The following is a 17,208-nucleotide window of genomic DNA, read 5'->3' on the forward strand; positions in this document are numbered from 1 at the left end:
GGGGGGTAGGCCGCTGTCTAGCCATCCGGCCGCCGAGCTAGGGCCAGAGGAGGGTGGGCACGCCGGGCTCAGGACTTTCCCAGGGCACTGCGCCCGCCCGGCCTCCCACCTGGGCGCGGTGGACCCACTCTTCCCGCAGCCACCAACCTGACAGCCCCCGAGGGCGAATCCGCCGACAGACCGCCATGCACCGGGCCCCGCCACCAGCGCCGGCCCCGCAACCCGCCTGCGCCATAGCCCGCCCGCCCGCGCGCAGCTTGCCTCGCGCGATATCCAGGTTCCAGGGCCGCCGCACTTTCCTGTCCTCTCGGCGCGCCTCTACTGGGCTCCGGAACCCGTATAGAAAATACAGGGCACGCTCCACCCCGCACCCCCAGTCACCGCGGCTGTCGTCCTACTTATCCTGGTTCCCGGGCGGCAGGGCTCGGAACGGTGCCCCTCGGAGCCCCGCCCCCCCCGGCCGGGGTGACGCATGGCCCACGAGGCCGAGCGCCCGGGGAGGGCGTGATGACGTAATGACGCCCCGGTCAGGGCCTGGGCGCGGCGGACTAGTAGGGTCGTCGCTATAGCAATGAGGAGCAGCCACCTGTCTCTCCCTGGGACTCCGTCTACCTGAGACCTGTGGCGATATCTGGGAGCCGAGGCCCCGAGGGTTCCACGCGGCCTCGGCAGCGGCCCGCGACCCAAAAGCTGCGCTTCAGAAACCGGCGAGGAACGGAGGGGCAGGTTGTGAGAGAAGCCGTTCTCGCGGGTCCCACGGCCTTCCCTGGGTCTGCCGGCCCTCTCCTCGGTGCTGAGCCCACAGGCTTCCTCCTGCACCCCGCCGTCCCGAACCGCTTTACTCTGCGCAGTCTTCAGGCAGTGCCTACGATCTTCGAGCCAGTCCCTTGAAAGAGGCAATTGCAGGTATTACTAGCTCCTTGTCGAAAAGGACGCCATTGAGTTTGAGGAACTTGTCCTTTTAGGGAGGGCGCCCAGACGGTGCTCTAGGGTTCTCACTCTCCCTTCAGCCCCACCTCCAGCCTAAACACCAGCTAGTACTTCCCCTTTGCAGCCTTGGTTCGGGGTGAACAAAACCAAACTCTTTTATTTTCCCCCTCCCAGTAGGGAAGGGGCTGCAATTGGGAAATTTTCAAAATGAAAGCGAGTGAGATTTGGTAAAAAATAAAATGAGAGGATTTAGATAAGGAACTGGTAAAGGTTGTCTCAGGAGAGGAATTGGGTGTCTGGAGGAATGAGGTGAGAATCTTTTCCTTCTCTATCCTTTTAGACTTTACCTCATTTCTTTTGTATCTCCTCCTCCGCAGCATCCGAAAAAAAAAAACCAATTTAACTTAAAAAAAAGTGTTTCGAACAAGTATCAAATGATTTCACTCATATGTGGAGTATAAGAACAAAGAAAAAAACTGAAAGAATAAAACAGCAGCAGACTCATAGAACCCAAGAATGGACTAACAGTTACCAAAGGGAAAGGGACTGGGGAGGATGGGTGGGAAGGGAGGGATAAGGGGTAAAAAGGGGTATTACGATTAGCACACATAATGTGGGGGGGGTCACGGGGAGGGTTGTACAACACAGAGAAGACAAGTAGTGATTCTATAGCATCTTACTGTACTGATGGACAGTGACTGTAATGGGGTATGTGGTGGGGACTTGATGGGGGGAGTCTAATCATAATGTTGCTCATGTAATTGTAGATTAATGATACCAAAAAAAAAAATATATATATATATATATACACTTTTTCCTTCATGGGACTAAATAAAGCTACTCTCATTTTTAATTGAAAAAAAAAGTATTTCGATAAAGTAGAAACATTGTAAAGTATTGGGTTTGGGGCTTATGGTAGATAAAGATGCCACTGGGGGCGCTGACGGACTGTTCTCCGCTGTCTGAAGAGCTTACCTCTGAGCCTTTCAATTTTGGACATCCCCTCTTCCCAGTCTTAACTTATTTTGGCACAACATTTCCAGAGGCAGTTCTGAGGCCAGAATTCTCATCAGGCTCTCAGTTTAGGTGGGCAGTGAGTGACAATGGTGGCCCATTCTTATGGTTAATAATCCTTTTTATACCTCCTGGTATAGAAATAAACAGCCTGACTACTGTCCTGCCCTATTTCTGTTCCTCTTTTGTAAAAGTTTGACATGTTATTTTACATAGATACAGAGAGAAAAAGTAGCCTGTCCTGTAGTATAAACTCCTGGTTAGAGTAGGGAATAGAAATCAGGTTGTCTCCCCCAACACCCCAACTTTTTACATAATAAAAACATCTGTCTTTTCTCACATTTCTTGAAGATCCTTATCTGATTGGCTAATCACATCTCCTGTTACACAATTAACAAAAACGCTGGGGAACTAGTGTCTGAAACTTGAAGTTTAAGATTCTGATGGGTAATTTCAGGTACGAAGGAAGATATTTTGGAGTGGAAAATTGAAATAATTTCTACCAGCTTCTGTTTGAGCCCCACTCCTGCAATATACCATATAGACTTAATAGTCTGAAGACATTTTAAAGAGTGGACTTCATAAAAAATTTTAAAGAACTATGTACACTCTTGTCCATTTTTAAGTTGATACCTAAATTTTCCATCATAAATTTAAGTACTTATAGAGGGTATTATTTCTGACTTACTGTAAATTTTGACATTTTAAACTAACACTGTTACATCATTCCTAATGTATCAAGTGGACTCCGAAACCCTAAATATTGGATGTCCATCATCATCCATTTAAAATATATGAACAAGCTCTTCTATAACAGAAATTTAGTATGGTTTCTTCTTGAACTAATTCCATTCATTTTCCCTACAGCACTTTATCCTAATATTTGCCTGCTTTTAAGTCTTTTACTCATCACTGTCACACTTCTTTGCTACAAAAGTTTAGTATAAATTTATTGCCTGTGACCATAGATTTTGTTAAAATGTTTTTTCTGAATTGAATTGTCATTACAGTTTTACTAGTACACAGTTTATTAAACAACATAAATGTATTACACATTTTTATAACTGAAACCTAAAAAGTACAGTTTTATTGAAAATATATCTCTTAATGAGAAATTTGGTGTTTCTCCTCAGTTAGTTCAGGTATTCATGGATTAATATTACCTAATGGTAGAAGGAGATAAGGCGCAACATCAATTCTGTTTTTTATTTTTATAGACATAAGCTTTGAGAAACCTTGTTCACATAGTAAATGGGAAAGGAAGAGGTTTGTCAGTCATATTCCTTAAGTCTTTGAACTACATCTAAACTGTATGCCAACAATCACAGAATGTCCTATTACCAAATACTATTGTCAAATACTGTCAGATGGAGTCCTCCTTTAATTTTATTAAAAGCAAAGATTTGGAAACCACTGACCTTGTCAAAGGATTTGTTAACTAGTCATTAGAGTCTCAGTTTCAGTCTTATAAAAATGATTATCATCTGTTACCTTTTCGCTAAGGGGCGCCTTGTTAATCGGATACTGATTTTCATACTCCTTTGCCAACACAATTCTTTTGATAAAATTATTTTACAATTACATGTTTTCAGGAATCTTGTTAAAATATTGAAGTGCAGATTCACTTCAATATGGAAAATATGTGCCATTTGTGAAATTAGCAAAGCCAGTCTTCATTTCAAACCAATCCAGCCAAATAAGACTTAACTTTCTAACAGGAAAAAGTCTGACTTTATTTTTCAAATAAATATGTTAACATTTGTTTTAATAAATATCACTGGGAAATAAGTTAACTGTAGCTTATAGATTACTAAGAATTAATCATGATTAAAATTACATAGATCTAGTATTAGTATTATAAAATGTGAAAATGGGATAATACTGTTTTCTCATTATATAATTTGGAATAATGCCATGTAATCTACTGCTAAATCCATTAGTTAATTTATTAAGTGAGAGAAGTAGGGTAAAAGGCATGTTATCCCCTTGGCAAATGTGGGTATGTGCTTGTGTTGAATTCTGATGTTTGGCTTTTGGGAACAATTAAGTAAGAATCATGTATAAAAATCAGAAATAACTCCCATAGTTTTGTTAGATCTCATGACAAACTTTCTCTTAAGTATTTAATAAAAAATAAAAAGTATATTTGCTAGTAAATAATGGGTTGAGGAGCTAACCAACAATTTGATTTGTTGCTAGTTGGAAGTAGAAAATAGTAAAAAGAGTTCTATTATAAGAAGACTGATTATAATTATAATATTTTGATATGAGGGGGAAAAAACCTCTCCCTCTTACCCCAGGTTTTTATACCCTGGACCATGCTTCAAAATTCAGGGTAGGTGAGGGATATGCCTTTCTTTTGTAAAGTTGGACAGAGACTATGGTGAAAGGAGGTGGAATGAATAATGTGGATGAATATGGTGGCTGGTTCTCATTCATTTTAGGGAAGATTTCTTATGAAAGTTGAGGATCTGGAAATGTATTCCCTTAGAACTCTCCGCCCATTCATTTCCTTGCCCTGGTACCCCCTGGGAAGTTTTCACATACCCTTGGAAAAATTCCTTTGAAAGTCTTCATGTACCTCATTTTAAAGATTGCTTGATATAGGCAGACCCACAGTCCACTGGTCCTGTTTATATATTATTCTGGGATATTACTGGAAGTGTACTAAGAAGAAGGTGTAAGACTTAGTGTTTTTGGAATAGAAGGGGGTTAAGAGAGAAGTCAGAGAGGATGGTCCCAAATTGGTGTAGTCACAACAGTCCTGTTTATGGACCTTAGCTTTGCAGTTCTAGAAATGTGATTTTGGCATTTCATAGAGAGTTGCTCATGTTTTATCATGCTAAATCAAAGTCATGCAATATATTAAATAGAATGATAATTTATACTCAGCCACCAAGTAGAGTGGATTTTCTCTCCCATTGGAAAGTCTATGTGGAGAGATCAGTTGTAATAATCTTACATGAGGAGCATAAATCTTGAGCATGGCTACTGTTATCAAGCCATGATAGCCTGATGCACTGTGCCTGGCATATAACAGTTCAGTAATGCATCTGTGTACTTTATGGATGGTAATGTGGAAATTCAGGATTCTGGGAGGCCAATCCAACATATTTTTTGATCAGGTAGATATTTCCTTGTTCCTCTTAAATGGCTATATCGTGTAGATATTAAATCCAATAAAATTTCATGTCAGGAATTATATAATTACAACAACTAAGTTTTATCTATTATCTGAGCCTAGAAATTGGGACTGTTCGCTTATTAAGAGATTGGAGATTGCTTTCTCATGCCCTGTGGTAGTGGCTGAATGATCTGTATTTCAGAATTGTGTTTGGTGGCCAAGAATGTACTGCATAAAAAAGAACAACCTTGGGTGATTCATAGTGCTGCTACTTTGCTAGAAGTGGGACATCTTGACTAGGGAGTTTTTGGCCTGGCCAGCTTTTGGGAACTGTACTGTGGAGAGGAAGAACAATACCCTGAATTTACCCCTGCCTCTTGATCCCCCTCAGAGGATAATTCTTGATACTGCTGTAAGAATAGACAAAGAGACAAGCCTTTTCAAATTCTAGAATCATTAGGAGTAAAACAGATAAATGAAAAATTTGGGTAAGTCCTATCTGGAAGCTAGAAAACATTTTGTCTCCTCCAAGCTCTCTCTAGCTCTCGGATAAGCTATTGAGACAGAGCAAAAAATACCAGGCTGAGGAGTTTCATTTAATATTTTAATAATAATAAAAAAGACAATACAAAATCCAAACATCTTTTTACAAGTTCAGATACATTTTTTTTCCCCAAGTGCAAAATACTCTATCAACTGCAACATTTATTGTTTATTGTTGATTGTGTACGAGATGCTTACTATATTGACAGCAGTGGATAGCAGACATAAATACAACATTCTGAGATTTATTCTGCATTTAAAAAAAAGCCTCTCACATGGTAATGATTATTCTTTAAAACTTCAGTTCAGCTCACACAGAAGAATAGCTTTCAGGTTGTCCAAACTGCTATAATCTGTGTTGTCTAGATAAGCTGGTAACAGAACTGGGGGTTCTAGTCCTTTTAATCATATATTTTGTTAAAAGGTTACTAATTCAAATAATGGCCCAAGGACAGGCTGTGCTACCTTTGAGGCAGATTTAAAGATACCCTTGTGTTGCTTCCACTTTTCTCTTACTGTGCTTAAGAAGCCAAACAGGTTAGCATTACTTTCTGCTTATGGTCAGCTATACTATATGGTCCATTCCCTTCCCCTAGTTTGAGTCTGTTATATTGAGGTTAAGAAGCAAATATAAAAATTTGAATATAATATTTTCTGATACTTTGAGATAAGACCTCCTAATCCATTCCAGAGTAAGTTCAAACAAACATATGGAGAACACGTTTTGGATATAAAGTTTCATTAGGGCCAAAAACTAGGACTGTATTACTGAACTTTCAGCAACAAAACTGAACCTCCACCACCTCAAACTAACCCGTACTGGGGAAGTCAAAAGCAGTCACAGCTCAATGTCAGCCTCTGGGGATCTGTAGGCCTGGGGCAGGGCAGCTCAAGTCCAGTCTCTGGTCAGTTTTCTCAGGCCTTTGAGAGCTCCCTTATGGTTTAAGAGTGGGCCAGGCCTAATAATACAGAAAGAGGGAAGCAGAAAAGTAAAAAGGGATTGCCATGTTACTGAAGATATAAGTGCCTTTCTGATTTGCATCACAGAGCCCTTGCAGAAATGGCTTTCCATTCCCAGATCAGGGCAGGTTTTGTACTAAGATAAATGAGGCCTCACATTACTGTGACCCTGTAAACATTCCCTCCTGCAGAGAGGCCTTTGGGCTGGTTCATGAGTTTGTATTTACATTTTTTTCTACTTCCCCACATGGTGAAAACCAAATTTTCTGTCTGACCTGTAAAGGCGTAGAGAGTCCCTGAGAACTGACTCCTCATTCAATCTACTTATCCTCTAGTTTGATGTCCCAGAGTCAGCTTCCTCCATAAGTTCAGCAGGAGCTTTGCCTGGATTCTTAACCCCCAACCTGGACAACCTAAATTAAATTTGGTGGATGTTATCAGGTCTTCACCTGCTCACCAAGATCTGTCTTGACATCAGTTAAGAAGCCTAGTGATCTATACATACTGTGGAAATCATTTGCAGATTGCAGAAACCATGGAATAAATGATTGGAGGAAGTGTGTTTATGTGTATGTATGGGGTGACAGGAAAGGATGAGAGCAAGGAAAAGCCAGACTTTGAAGGCATGAATTGAGAAGAACTCTGGCCTTCTAAGATGCAAAATGGTGGGGAGAAAGGAAATTGTAAAGTTATTCTAGCTTCTAGTGGAGAATTAGGATGATCAAAATTGATTAAAACAGTTTTCATGGCCATTTCCTGGGATGTGTGGGTACTTTTATTAAATGACCCTACTTGGAAGCAGCCATTTGTATCTTTACAGCAGAACCCTCTGACCTAGAGAGACAAAGGTAGCCAAACACTCCACCACTGAGGCCCACAGTATTGGCTAATGGATGTCAGGGGATCTAGCTGTGACATCTGCTACCTACTGCCTGAGGCTGTTTTGGCTGTGGATGCTACTGGTGGGGAGTTGTCAGGCTCCTTTATTCAGTGTTGAGTCTGCGGGAGGAGCAGTTGCCTAGGACAGTCAATTAGAAATGAACCCTAGGAGTTATCTGGTAGCCTTTGATTGAGGACTACAGCCTTGGGTAACTAGAAGGAGCAAATGGAAAATAATTTTACAGGCAGCAGTGGGATTGAGGGTGGCATGTATGTAGGATCTGGGCTTGGGTAGGGACTTGATTCTTCCTCCTTTTGAAAAGTAGTAATTGAGGAAGCTAGGCTTGAATTCAACTCCAAGAGAGAATGGCGAACATGTTGGGGTAGGCAGAGTGGCCAAGGTCAGGCAAACAACTTCATGCCTGAAAAACTGTCTTATTCTTAGCTCCTACAGCTTTGTCTCTAGCCTCAGGGCCCTGAGTCAGCCCACCCCCAGGGGGTATGGCCTGATCTTCCATGTGCACACCAGGGGAAAACAGGATGAAGACAGAAAAGATGGAGGGTTTCCCTACTTGGGGTGAAGAATCACTGACCAGTTCCATTGGAATCTCCAATCCCGAGGTCCATGCTGAATCCGTGCAGAGGCATAGGGATGGCATGATTGGTTTATCAAACACAGGTCCCTCTCCTTTCTGCTCCATTAAGTCCCCAGAATTACTGACCTACACATCAGGTGCCTCTGAGCAACAGCTGTGGGTTACCGCAGCTGAGGGCTCTCGAGGTCTGGATGGCCACTGGAGGGGGTAGAGGCAGATGAGATGCTCCAGCACTCAAGGTTCATGAGATGCAAAACCTTTTTTCTTCCACTCCAAACATACACTCTTCCCTCTTGGGCAGCTATAAATAGGGTTGTTTTAATAGAGGAAAAAGAAAAAAAATCAGAAAACAAAAATCCCTCCCTCTAGACAACATAGAAAGTCTCAAAATGATTGCACTTAGTAGATCTGGACAGGGTGGGCAGAAGATTCTCCAAGTGCACACATATTCCTCTTGCTGCCCACAGCCTGGGGCCAGAGGTAGGTGGCTCTGGACTGGCTGCAGGGTCCTCTTTGGTGGAGTCCACAAGCCATCTGGGGCTACAAAGGAAAGACAACTCTGGGGCAAAGCCCAGGCTGGCTTCTGGTCAGCAGCCATGTTTCTTTAAGGACAACACTTAGCAAGGAGAGTAGGGCTAGGGCTCCCCCAGGGAGCATTTGGGTTGGGGTGAGAGATGGCTGGGCCAGGGGAGACAAAAGAGGGATTAGTGTTTGAGGCTGGCTTCCAATTGCTATCTAGTCTAGTCCTTTAGATGATCCATTTTCTTTTTTTGGCGGTGCTTTAACACCTGGTTTGTATCCTGCAGAGCTATAGTCTTTCTCTTGGGGATTGACAGTGGTGCATTCAACACAGTAATGCTTGCTACTCTTCCTTATTCAGCTGGTGTCTGTTACCCAGTGGTGTGGGCCTTTTGTAAGCCCTCATGGACTGGACCCCAGGCAGACATGTAGGGGAAGAAGGAGAGGAGCTCTCAAGACAATAAAGCTGGCTGCATGGGCAGTCCAGGGCTCAAACCACATGCCCCAGAGGGCCAGTGCTGGCATTAAGCCTGTAAATTAAAGGCTTTTTTGGGGCACAGCCAAGGAAGATTTTGGCTCCTGACTAGCAAGGCACAACCCTATAATGGCAGAAGCCCCGCTTACTCCTCCCCATTCTGTACTAGACCCACTTCCTTCATGGGCCTCTAGCACCCTTCCAGGTTGATGGAGGCAGGGATGTGAGCTGGTAAAACAGGCAGTATGGCTGGGGAGAGGAAGGGAGGTATTGTTCCTTCTCCCCTCAGGGGGGAATAGAGCCAGCACTGAATGGCTTTTCTAGGGAGTATGAAGGAAAAGGGAAAACAGTAAAGAGAGACACAAACACACAGAGAAGGAAAGGAAGCTAGACAGACAGGAAGTGAGAGTCCTTGTCTATATAGTTATGTTTTTTTTTCTGTCCTCCAGAAGGAAGGAGAGAGTTCCTCATCTGAGGGTGGGGCTGCCGGCTCTCAGGGCTAAGGAGTCTGGGGACTTCAAAACCTGGGTCTTGGACTTAGGGGCACTATTTGTAGGGCCTCAGGAAGCTGGAAACTTTGGAGCGGAGCAGCTTGATGAAGGATTTTGGCAGCATCTCCTTGTGCTTTTCTGTGTACTTGAAGTAGTTCTGGGGGTGGGCCAGCACCTCAAAGAAGGCCTTGATGAGCTTCTTGTCCTGCAGAGGATGGCAGGTGGCAGTGTCAGCTTTAGTGTCAGGGGAAAGTACATTACCTTCAACTCAGTAGCAACCCCCCTTGATGTCTAACAGGCATATCCAGAGGTGAACTCTGGATTCCCATCCCCACCATCTGTTCCTCTTTTAGAATTCTAAAACTCGGTCAATGGCAGCTCCATCCTTCCATTGCTTAGATCCCAATACTTGGAACCATCCTTGACTCCTTTCTCTTGCTCATAACCACAGCAAATCCTGTTGATTCTACCTTCAAAATATATCCAGGGTCTGACCACTTCTCACCATCACCACAGCTACCACCCTGTTCAAGCCACCATCATCTTTCACTTGGAATACTGTGATAGCCTCCTAATGGGTCTCTGTTCTCCTACCCACCCTTGTTCCTCGACAGATTGTTCTCCCCCATCTGTGACAGCCAGAGTGACATTTTTGTTTCTTAAGTAAACTACGTCCTCCTATTCAAAACACCTATTTTTTTTTTTTTTAATCAGTAAAGCTGAGTCCCTTGCATGGCGCATAGGCTATATGTGATCTGTGCCTTGCTCTTTCTCCTCCATCTTCCATATACTGATGAGCCACACTGGCCTTCTCAAGATTCTTGAACATGCCATATTGCTTCTCTGCCCAATGGTTTGGAATGCACCTCTCCTGATCTAATGGATTGGCCCTTTACCTCAGTCAGGTCTCTTCTCCTCAGAACCCTTTCCTGACCAGCCTGTCTGAAACAGCAACATGATGTGTGGAGAACCTACTACATGCCAAGCAATGTGCATCAGGACTCAGATCTTCTGGCTTCTAGGCTAGTGTTCTTCCCATTTTATCAGTGGATTTTTAAAAGAAGAGGTGGGACTTCCAGCCTGTCATCTCCACTTCAATAAAAATGGCTCCACTACTTTATGCATTGGAGTTCCACAATGCATTTGAAATAAGGGTTCAGATGCTTTAAAAAAATGTTTGAAAAGCATCACTGACATTTGGTTCTTTGAAGTCTGCAAATTCTAGGAGAAATTAATTTGTCATTGTATCTTATTTTGATAGTATAAAATTACTAATCATAAAGATAAAACTTTTTTTGCATTGATAATTTATGAAGGATAATACTGTGACTAGGATTATAGTTATATTTCTTCAGATTTTCTCAGGCTGGGTTCCACAGACTCAGGTATCTAGTCCATTCTTCAACGTTGGAAATATTTCTTTTCCTTTAAAAGAGGGCTATACTGAATTAACTGAGAAATGCTGTGCTAGATCTGTAGATTTTCTGTGGAGCTGAAGAGGGAGTAAGGGAAGGATTTGACATGTGCAGAAGCATCTTTCTGTATCTCATTTTCCTTATATTTCTTGATAGGAGAGATAGGGGACTTTTTATCTCTTCCTCTTCCCTTTTTCCTCCCTGAGATGTAAGATAGTATGAGTGACACTGCTGTCAGATGGGTTTTGGCTTAAATCCCAGCCTTACCACTGGGCAAGTTCTGTAATTCTCTGTGTCTCAGTTTTCTCCTCTGTAAAGGGGGAATGATGAAAGTACTTATTTCATAGGAATAGTTGCATACCAAATGAGAATATTCATGTAAGCACTTAGCAAATTGCCTGCACACTGTTACATGCTCATCAAGTGTTGGCCATTGTTGTTAATATTCACTCACCTTTAAGATCTCCTGGTGGTTTTCAGATGCATAGAGCCGGCCGTCTCGTACAATGTCTTCTACCAGCTGCTCATAGTCCTCTGCAAAGTCAGACAAGGGGAGAAGGTTAGGGTTGGGGACTCTTCCTGCCCCCCTTCTCCCTCCCAAGACCCAGGAGCCTCCCTTTTCTCACCCAGCTCCCTGGCTCTCCTGCCCTTGCTCACCATCATAGGTAACATAGGGGATCTGGAAGCCACGGGCACTGTTGGCCTCACTTGTCTTGAAGTTAATCCACAGCTTCCTAGAGCGGGCTGTGAAGGCGATGGGGCGCTCATAGGTCTGGCAGGTCTCATAGGTGGTAATGGAGGCTGGGGAGGCTGGGAAGGCAAGCAGCAGGTCAGGAGAGCCACAGGACTGAGGCTACACAAACCATCCTGGATTGAGGGCTCTCAGGGGAAGGAATCATGCTAACAGAGGCTCTCCCCATGCATGCACATCTCCCACCTCCAATATACATGTATCCTCTCTCACTGCTTTGGGCTTGCTCTACAGCTCTTCTGTGACATCCAGGCACTCACACAGTATAAGAAATTTGACATTTAAATGAGTGGGGTGGCAAAAATGCTAGAATAGGAAAGCGACACATGTGACACTATTAAAGTTCAAGTCCTAGTGCTGGCTTTCTGAACTATGCTCTCCGCTGAATGTGTAGCATTCATTGCTACTTTCCCTTGTTAGCTTCTCTCCTCCCGAGGCCTCCCTTGGCACTGCCCTGATTCTTTCTTGTACCAATCTTCTCTTTCTCTCCCTCCAAACCAGATTTGGATTGCCCTTCCCTGGCCCAGCTCTGTAGCCACCCACAGTTCTTTCTCATGACGAGGACGTCCCCACACTCATCCTCTGATGGCAGGAAGATCTCGGGTACCACAATAAGGATCTTGCGCTTGGGTGGGGGGTTGATGTTCCAGATGCACTCCACGCCTGCTGGGTAGTTGCCTGGGTAGTTGGGGGACTCGATATAGCCAGTGAACTCACCCAGCTCCCCACCACACTGGCGATCTAGTCAAGCCCCGGTGGACAGAGAAAGAAAGAGAAGGGAAATCAGTGGAGAAATGGATTGGGAAAATTGAAGAGTTCTCAAGTGGAAATCAGACACATATGGGCAGCTGCCTTCCTTGTTCATCACCTATTTTCTGGTTCTGGGTCCACATTCCTTCCTGCCTTTGCATCATCACTTTACCATCTCTGCCTATTACCTGTCTCCAGGGAGAGGGTGTTACAGGGCCCAGTCCAGAAACTGGTCTTGAGGTTGAGTAGGTTGGGGAGAGATGGAGGGTGGGACTTTTCTGCCCTTCCACTCCCTGGCCCTGCTCCCTGCTGGTTTATTCCCCCTCCCTCCCCATGTCCACTGCTCCCAGGGCTCTCTACTCTTTTTCCACAGCCTGGCTTGCCACGTACTCTTGCACTGGGCCACACTGGTGGAGCCATCAAAGTCTGTGCTTGTGTTTCCTGGACAGCGGGTGCAGAAGTTCTGACGGAAGTCAGGCTGATAGGAACCCATGGCACAGCGGATACAGCGGTGGATGCTGGTGTTGTAGTAATGCCCAGGGGAGCACTGGACTGCAGGCAGGGGGCAAAGGTTGGAGTTAAGGTGACAGGCATGTGGGAGTTCTGGGGCATGGGATGGGCAGGGCACAGTCGTCATGGAGAATCAGGAGATGGAAGACACCGAAGTTCTTTCCAGAGTCCAAACCTTTCCTATTCGTGCCAGAATTTAAGCCCAGGGAAAAACAAATTTGAATACTAGACACAGTGGTTGGCTGTGTCAATCCTTTTCTTTCAGGCACTGAGGGTAGTGCTAAACCTGTACAGAAACTCGTTTGTAGTATTGAGGGAAGTGTATCGCCGGTTCTCCAAAGCAGAGGGGTAAGTGGACCTGTTATTTACTCCCTAATTCCTAGGCTTGGGACTTGTGGAAGGTCAGGATGGTATGGTTGGTTGGGCAACTGGGCCTTTCCTGGTTTGGTGAAGGTGGTAGGGCAGCACACTTGAATCTGTTCTGCAGGGCTGAAGAGTGTTTCTGGAAGTAGTGCACACTGGGGAGTCCCCTAGCGAGGTGGGCAGCCCACTCACCTTTGGTGTCACAGTCTTGGAAGGAGATGGCCCCCTCGTGCTTGGTGGGAAGGGTCCCACCACATGAGAAGCACAGGGTCCGTCCTGCTTCAGGTTGGTAGGTGCCACGTGGACATGGGTGGCAGGGCTTGAACCCATTTACAGAGTATTGGCCAGGTGAGCACTGACCTGCAATGAATCAAGGGCCCAACTCTGATGGGGATGGTCCTGGCCTTCCCTGTGGGGTCACCCAGTCTCAGGGAACAGAGGCACACACATAGGATGTTGACTAGGAGAGTGGCCTGGAGCCTGGGCCTGTCCTTGGGAAATCCCATGCCCATGGGTGTCCCAGTGCCCACCCTTCCCCACTCTGTATTGTTTATTCCCCTGGCACCTGCACACGTGGTGATGTTGGTGGCTCCGAGAGGCCCCTGGGCATCACTCCCAGGACAAAGGTCGCAGGAGAGCTGCCCTTCTCTCTCCTGGAAGGTGCCCGCTGGGCATGGCACACACTGCTCCATCTGGCCGTGGTAATACGTCCCCTGCGGGCAGCTGACTGAGGGAGAGTCGGCCGCGCTAGCCACCCACCCCCCTATTTCCCACCACCCAGGCCTGGGACTCCCCTTCCCACTCTCCCAGATTCAAGGAGAATCTCTTTAGAAATTAACAGAATCCTGCTTAGGAGGATCAGGGGCCAAAGCCATGTGCAGGAGGGTTAGTGGCCCCATATGATGTCCCTCTAGATTTCAGCCTGGGACTAGGAACGTGAGGATAGGCAGGAGGGTTTTGGCTGCCTCACAGTTTGAAAAGTGTAACAGGACATAAAGTGTCCTGCTCTGAGCCAGGCCCAAGCTGGGCCTTCCCCACTCCCCTGCTCCCCAGCAAACTCCCTTACCACACTTGGCCCCAGCACGGTGCTGCCCAGGCCTACAGGCCTCTACCAGCTCAGCTCGCTCCCCAGCTACTGGGCCTAGCTTGTGGGCTAGTTCATAATCAAGGCCTGCCAAGCGCAGCAGAAAGCGGTCCTGGTTGATGGACTTTCTAAGCATCTTCAGAGACCCTTTCAGCCTCCGTTCCATTCGTTGTCGGAGGCAGGGCAGTCCACAGCCAGCTGGTAGTAGATGGTGGTGAGTCAGGGAAGGAAGAGAAACAGAGTAGCTGTCAGTAAGAGGGCAAGGGAGCACAGCTAGGTGCTAGCAGGGGTGTGGTAAGAGGGACTGGCTTCTGGGCTTGGCATTAGGCAGGGTCTGCCCCTTCTCTCTCTAGCTGAGACCTGTGGTTTCCCCATGTCTACTCTCCCCTTTCCATCTTCCTCCCAACAGTGTCCCCAGTCCCACCTGTGGTTTCTTCGGCTCTGACCTCTGCCTCCAGTTCCAGGGTGAGCCGAGTGACTTCCTTGCCTGGAGGGGTCCGGGCCCGCCGGCCCTTGCCCTTCCGAGAGGAGTCACACTTGAGGTGGATGAAGGTGACCTGGCAGTCAGAGCAGGGGGCACCACCTGGGGGAGAGGCCTTGTCAGCCCCAAGGGTACCCTCTGGGAACAAGAAAAGTTCTCACTCTCAGCTGTCACTTGTTCACCCCAACCCAGACAGACCCTACCAAATATCTGACCGCAACTTAATTCTCTTTTAGTCTAGGATACCAATTAGTAGGTGAGAGGAATATCTAGGATTTTCTTGGCTCTATGCCTACAACTGCTTCTTCCTGTGCTCTTTATGGAGTTCAGGGTGCCAGTGGGTTTTTGGAGGTCTCTCTAAGCAGAGGAGCTGAGGGGTAGGACGGGTTTGGTGGCCAGGCAGCCCATTGGAGTGGGGTCCCCAGTCCAGACCTGGACCCATGATTCTGCTGGCCTCCTCCGTTTTGCTTTTGTTTCTCAGGTGCAGGCGGCATTTGGCGTCCTTGATCTTGAAGGAAGCCCGCTGTTTAACTGACAGCACTGCAGCCTCTAAAGGGATGGTAGAAGCTCAGCATAGCCTGAGGGGTGGGGGCCTCCTGGGGTAGGGAATTGCTGTAAGAAGGTGTTGAGAAGCTGGGTAGTAAGCCAAGAGCTTGACTGGAGGAGAGGGATTTTGAAAGCTAAAGGAATCAGATGTTAGGCAGAGGGAACAAGGGAGTAGGGCTGGAGAATTACAGAGTAAAAGAAGGGCATCCAGGAAAAAGGCCAGGAGGATTAATGAAGAAGAGAAATAGGGGCTTAAAAGCAAGAGAAGTAAGGTGGAAACATGGCCTCTGGGCTGGTGCTCACCATGGCAGTGGTTGGAGTTTGTGCTGTTCCCAGTTTGGCCAGCCCGGGCTGGAGTGGCTTTGGGGCTGGGGGTGCCACAGCTCACCGTGAAGCCATTCTCAGACTCTGAGAGAAGGGGGCTGTCACAGCTCTGACCTGCCTCCCACACCCCTACCCCCCAATGCCTAGTTGTTGGAGGAATCCAAGGAGAACAGAGCAGCCGCGGGAACAGTCGGCCTTTCCTCCCTGCCAGCTATCCAGCAACCTCTATGTACCTGGCAAAAACCGGGCCCGGGAGGGGCAGGTCAAGGCACAGGTGTCCTTCTTGCCAGACCGGTTGCAGCTGAGCACAGCTTTCGAGGCACCAGGACTGCTCTGACACTTTACTGGCTCTAGGAAGGGGAGAGAGGCCTGAGGAGGAAAGGGCCTTCCTCCCCACCCTCTCCCAGTTGGGTAATATGGAGGAAGAGAATTAGCTACACATGCAGAATTGGGATTGTACAGAGACTGATGAAAAGATTATTTACCAGAAACTTAATGCCTCTAACTCAGATGGCTACATCTCCACCCTCTACTACCTCACACCTTCATCAGCATGGAACTCCACACCTTGGAGGACCTCAACTCTCCAGCTGCCCAAAACTGCAGTGTCAGCTATAGCCAGCAGAGGGCGCTGCCCACCTGTGCAATCTTTGCCATTCCAGTGCAGCCGGCCCTGGCCTGCTGGGCAAGTACACTGGTAGCTGCCAGGAGTGTTGATGCAACCAAAGCGGCAACCTCCCCGGTTGATGCTGCACTCATCCACATCTGGGGGACGGAGTAGGGAGACACAGATAAACAATAGTGGGGGAGGAGCCAGGGAGCAGGCAGTGAGTACCTTTGGTTAGAGTTCCAGGCACTCCAAAATGATGCCTGAGGAGCTCAAACCTAGGCCCTCCTTCCCTTTTCTCTGACCCCAATCAAAAGAACAATTGAGAAGGGGCGAAGCTGACAAGCCTTATAAAGCCTTCCCCTCCTACCTACCAGGGGGGATGTAATTGAGGAGATGAAGACAGGAGTCAAGGGGCAATGGGTGGGGAGGTGGGAGGGGCTGGGTGGCTGAGGGTCCACATTTGTTGGCTTACCCCCACAGTGGGTGACACCATACAGCACATAGCCATGATGGCAGAGGCACTGGAAGCTTCCAGGTGTGTTGACACATATGTGGTCACAGGTTCGATCAAAGGAACACTCATCTATATCTGGAAGAGCAAGGATTCAAGCCACTGACTCTGTCTTGGGGCACTCGACCCTGGAACCCTGTGCTCAGGAGAAGGGCCTAAGTGAAGGCCCTTGGCTGTCCCCTTAAATTGAAAGAGCCCCTATTCTTGGCCCAGCCCTAGAATCAGCAAGTCACAATGCCTACCTATTCCCTACGCCCCCTCCACTTGGGGTCTTTGGAGTTAGCCAGGAACTGTGAGATCTGGTGCCTATGGATCAGGGCCCCCATGTGTAG

General features: G+C 46.7%; 2 protein-coding genes and 1 long non-coding RNA gene across 12 annotated transcripts in view; 1 reads left to right on the forward strand and 2 right to left on the reverse strand.

Annotated features, from left to right (window-relative positions):
* ZNF76 (zinc finger protein 76) overlaps positions 1–434 on the reverse strand; it is a 29,476-nt gene extending 29,042 nt beyond the window's left edge. For 3 of the 4 annotated variants that reach the window (XM_036920097.2, XM_036920098.2, XM_036920096.2), the window contains exon 1: positions 148–434. The gene's annotated coding sequence lies outside the window, so the exon portion shown is untranslated. The remainder of the gene's footprint in view (positions 1–147) is intronic. The other variant, XM_036920099.2, reaches the window with a different exon arrangement.
* A 332-nt stretch (positions 435–766) lies between these two features.
* Positions 767–17,208, forward strand: part of LOC130681341 (uncharacterized) — a 40,187-nt gene continuing 23,745 nt past the window's right edge. Inside the window, exon 1 of the long non-coding RNA XR_008994426.1 lies at positions 767–906. This is a non-coding gene — a long non-coding RNA (uncharacterized LOC130681341). The remainder of the gene's footprint in view (positions 907–17,208) is intronic.
* SCUBE3 (signal peptide, CUB domain and EGF like domain containing 3) overlaps positions 905–17,208 on the reverse strand; it is a 40,594-nt gene continuing 24,290 nt past the window's right edge. For 4 of the 7 annotated variants that reach the window (XM_036920093.2, XM_036920091.2, XM_036920092.2 and 1 more), the window contains 14 exons: positions 16,838–16,954; positions 16,395–16,520; positions 15,989–16,105; positions 15,735–15,839; positions 15,318–15,434; positions 14,829–14,987; positions 14,387–14,602; positions 13,886–14,047; positions 13,513–13,680; positions 12,838–12,999; positions 12,241–12,438; positions 11,604–11,756; positions 11,401–11,480; positions 905–9,736 (listed from right to left, as the gene is read on the reverse strand). In XM_036920093.2, the coding sequence (XP_036775988.2) occupies positions 9,587–9,736; positions 11,401–11,480; positions 11,604–11,756; positions 12,241–12,438; positions 12,838–12,999; positions 13,513–13,680; positions 13,886–14,047; positions 14,387–14,602; positions 14,829–14,987; positions 15,318–15,434; positions 15,735–15,839; positions 15,989–16,105; positions 16,395–16,520; positions 16,838–16,954 (2,030 nt within the window). In that variant the 3' untranslated portion in view covers positions 905–9,586. Of the gene's footprint in view, positions 9,737–10,245; positions 11,257–11,400; positions 11,481–11,603; positions 11,757–12,240; positions 12,439–12,837; positions 13,000–13,512; positions 13,681–13,885; positions 14,048–14,386; positions 14,603–14,828; positions 14,988–15,317; positions 15,435–15,734; positions 15,840–15,988; positions 16,106–16,394; positions 16,521–16,837; positions 16,955–17,208 lie in introns of those variants that run through there. The other 3 variants (XM_036920094.2, XM_036920095.2, XM_057494129.1) reach the window with 3 other exon arrangements.

The sequence above is a fragment of the Manis pentadactyla genome, chromosome 16, assembly GCF_030020395.1.
Source record: "Manis pentadactyla isolate mManPen7 chromosome 16, mManPen7.hap1, whole genome shotgun sequence".
NCBI lineage: Eukaryota > Metazoa > Chordata > Mammalia > Pholidota > Manidae > Manis > Manis pentadactyla.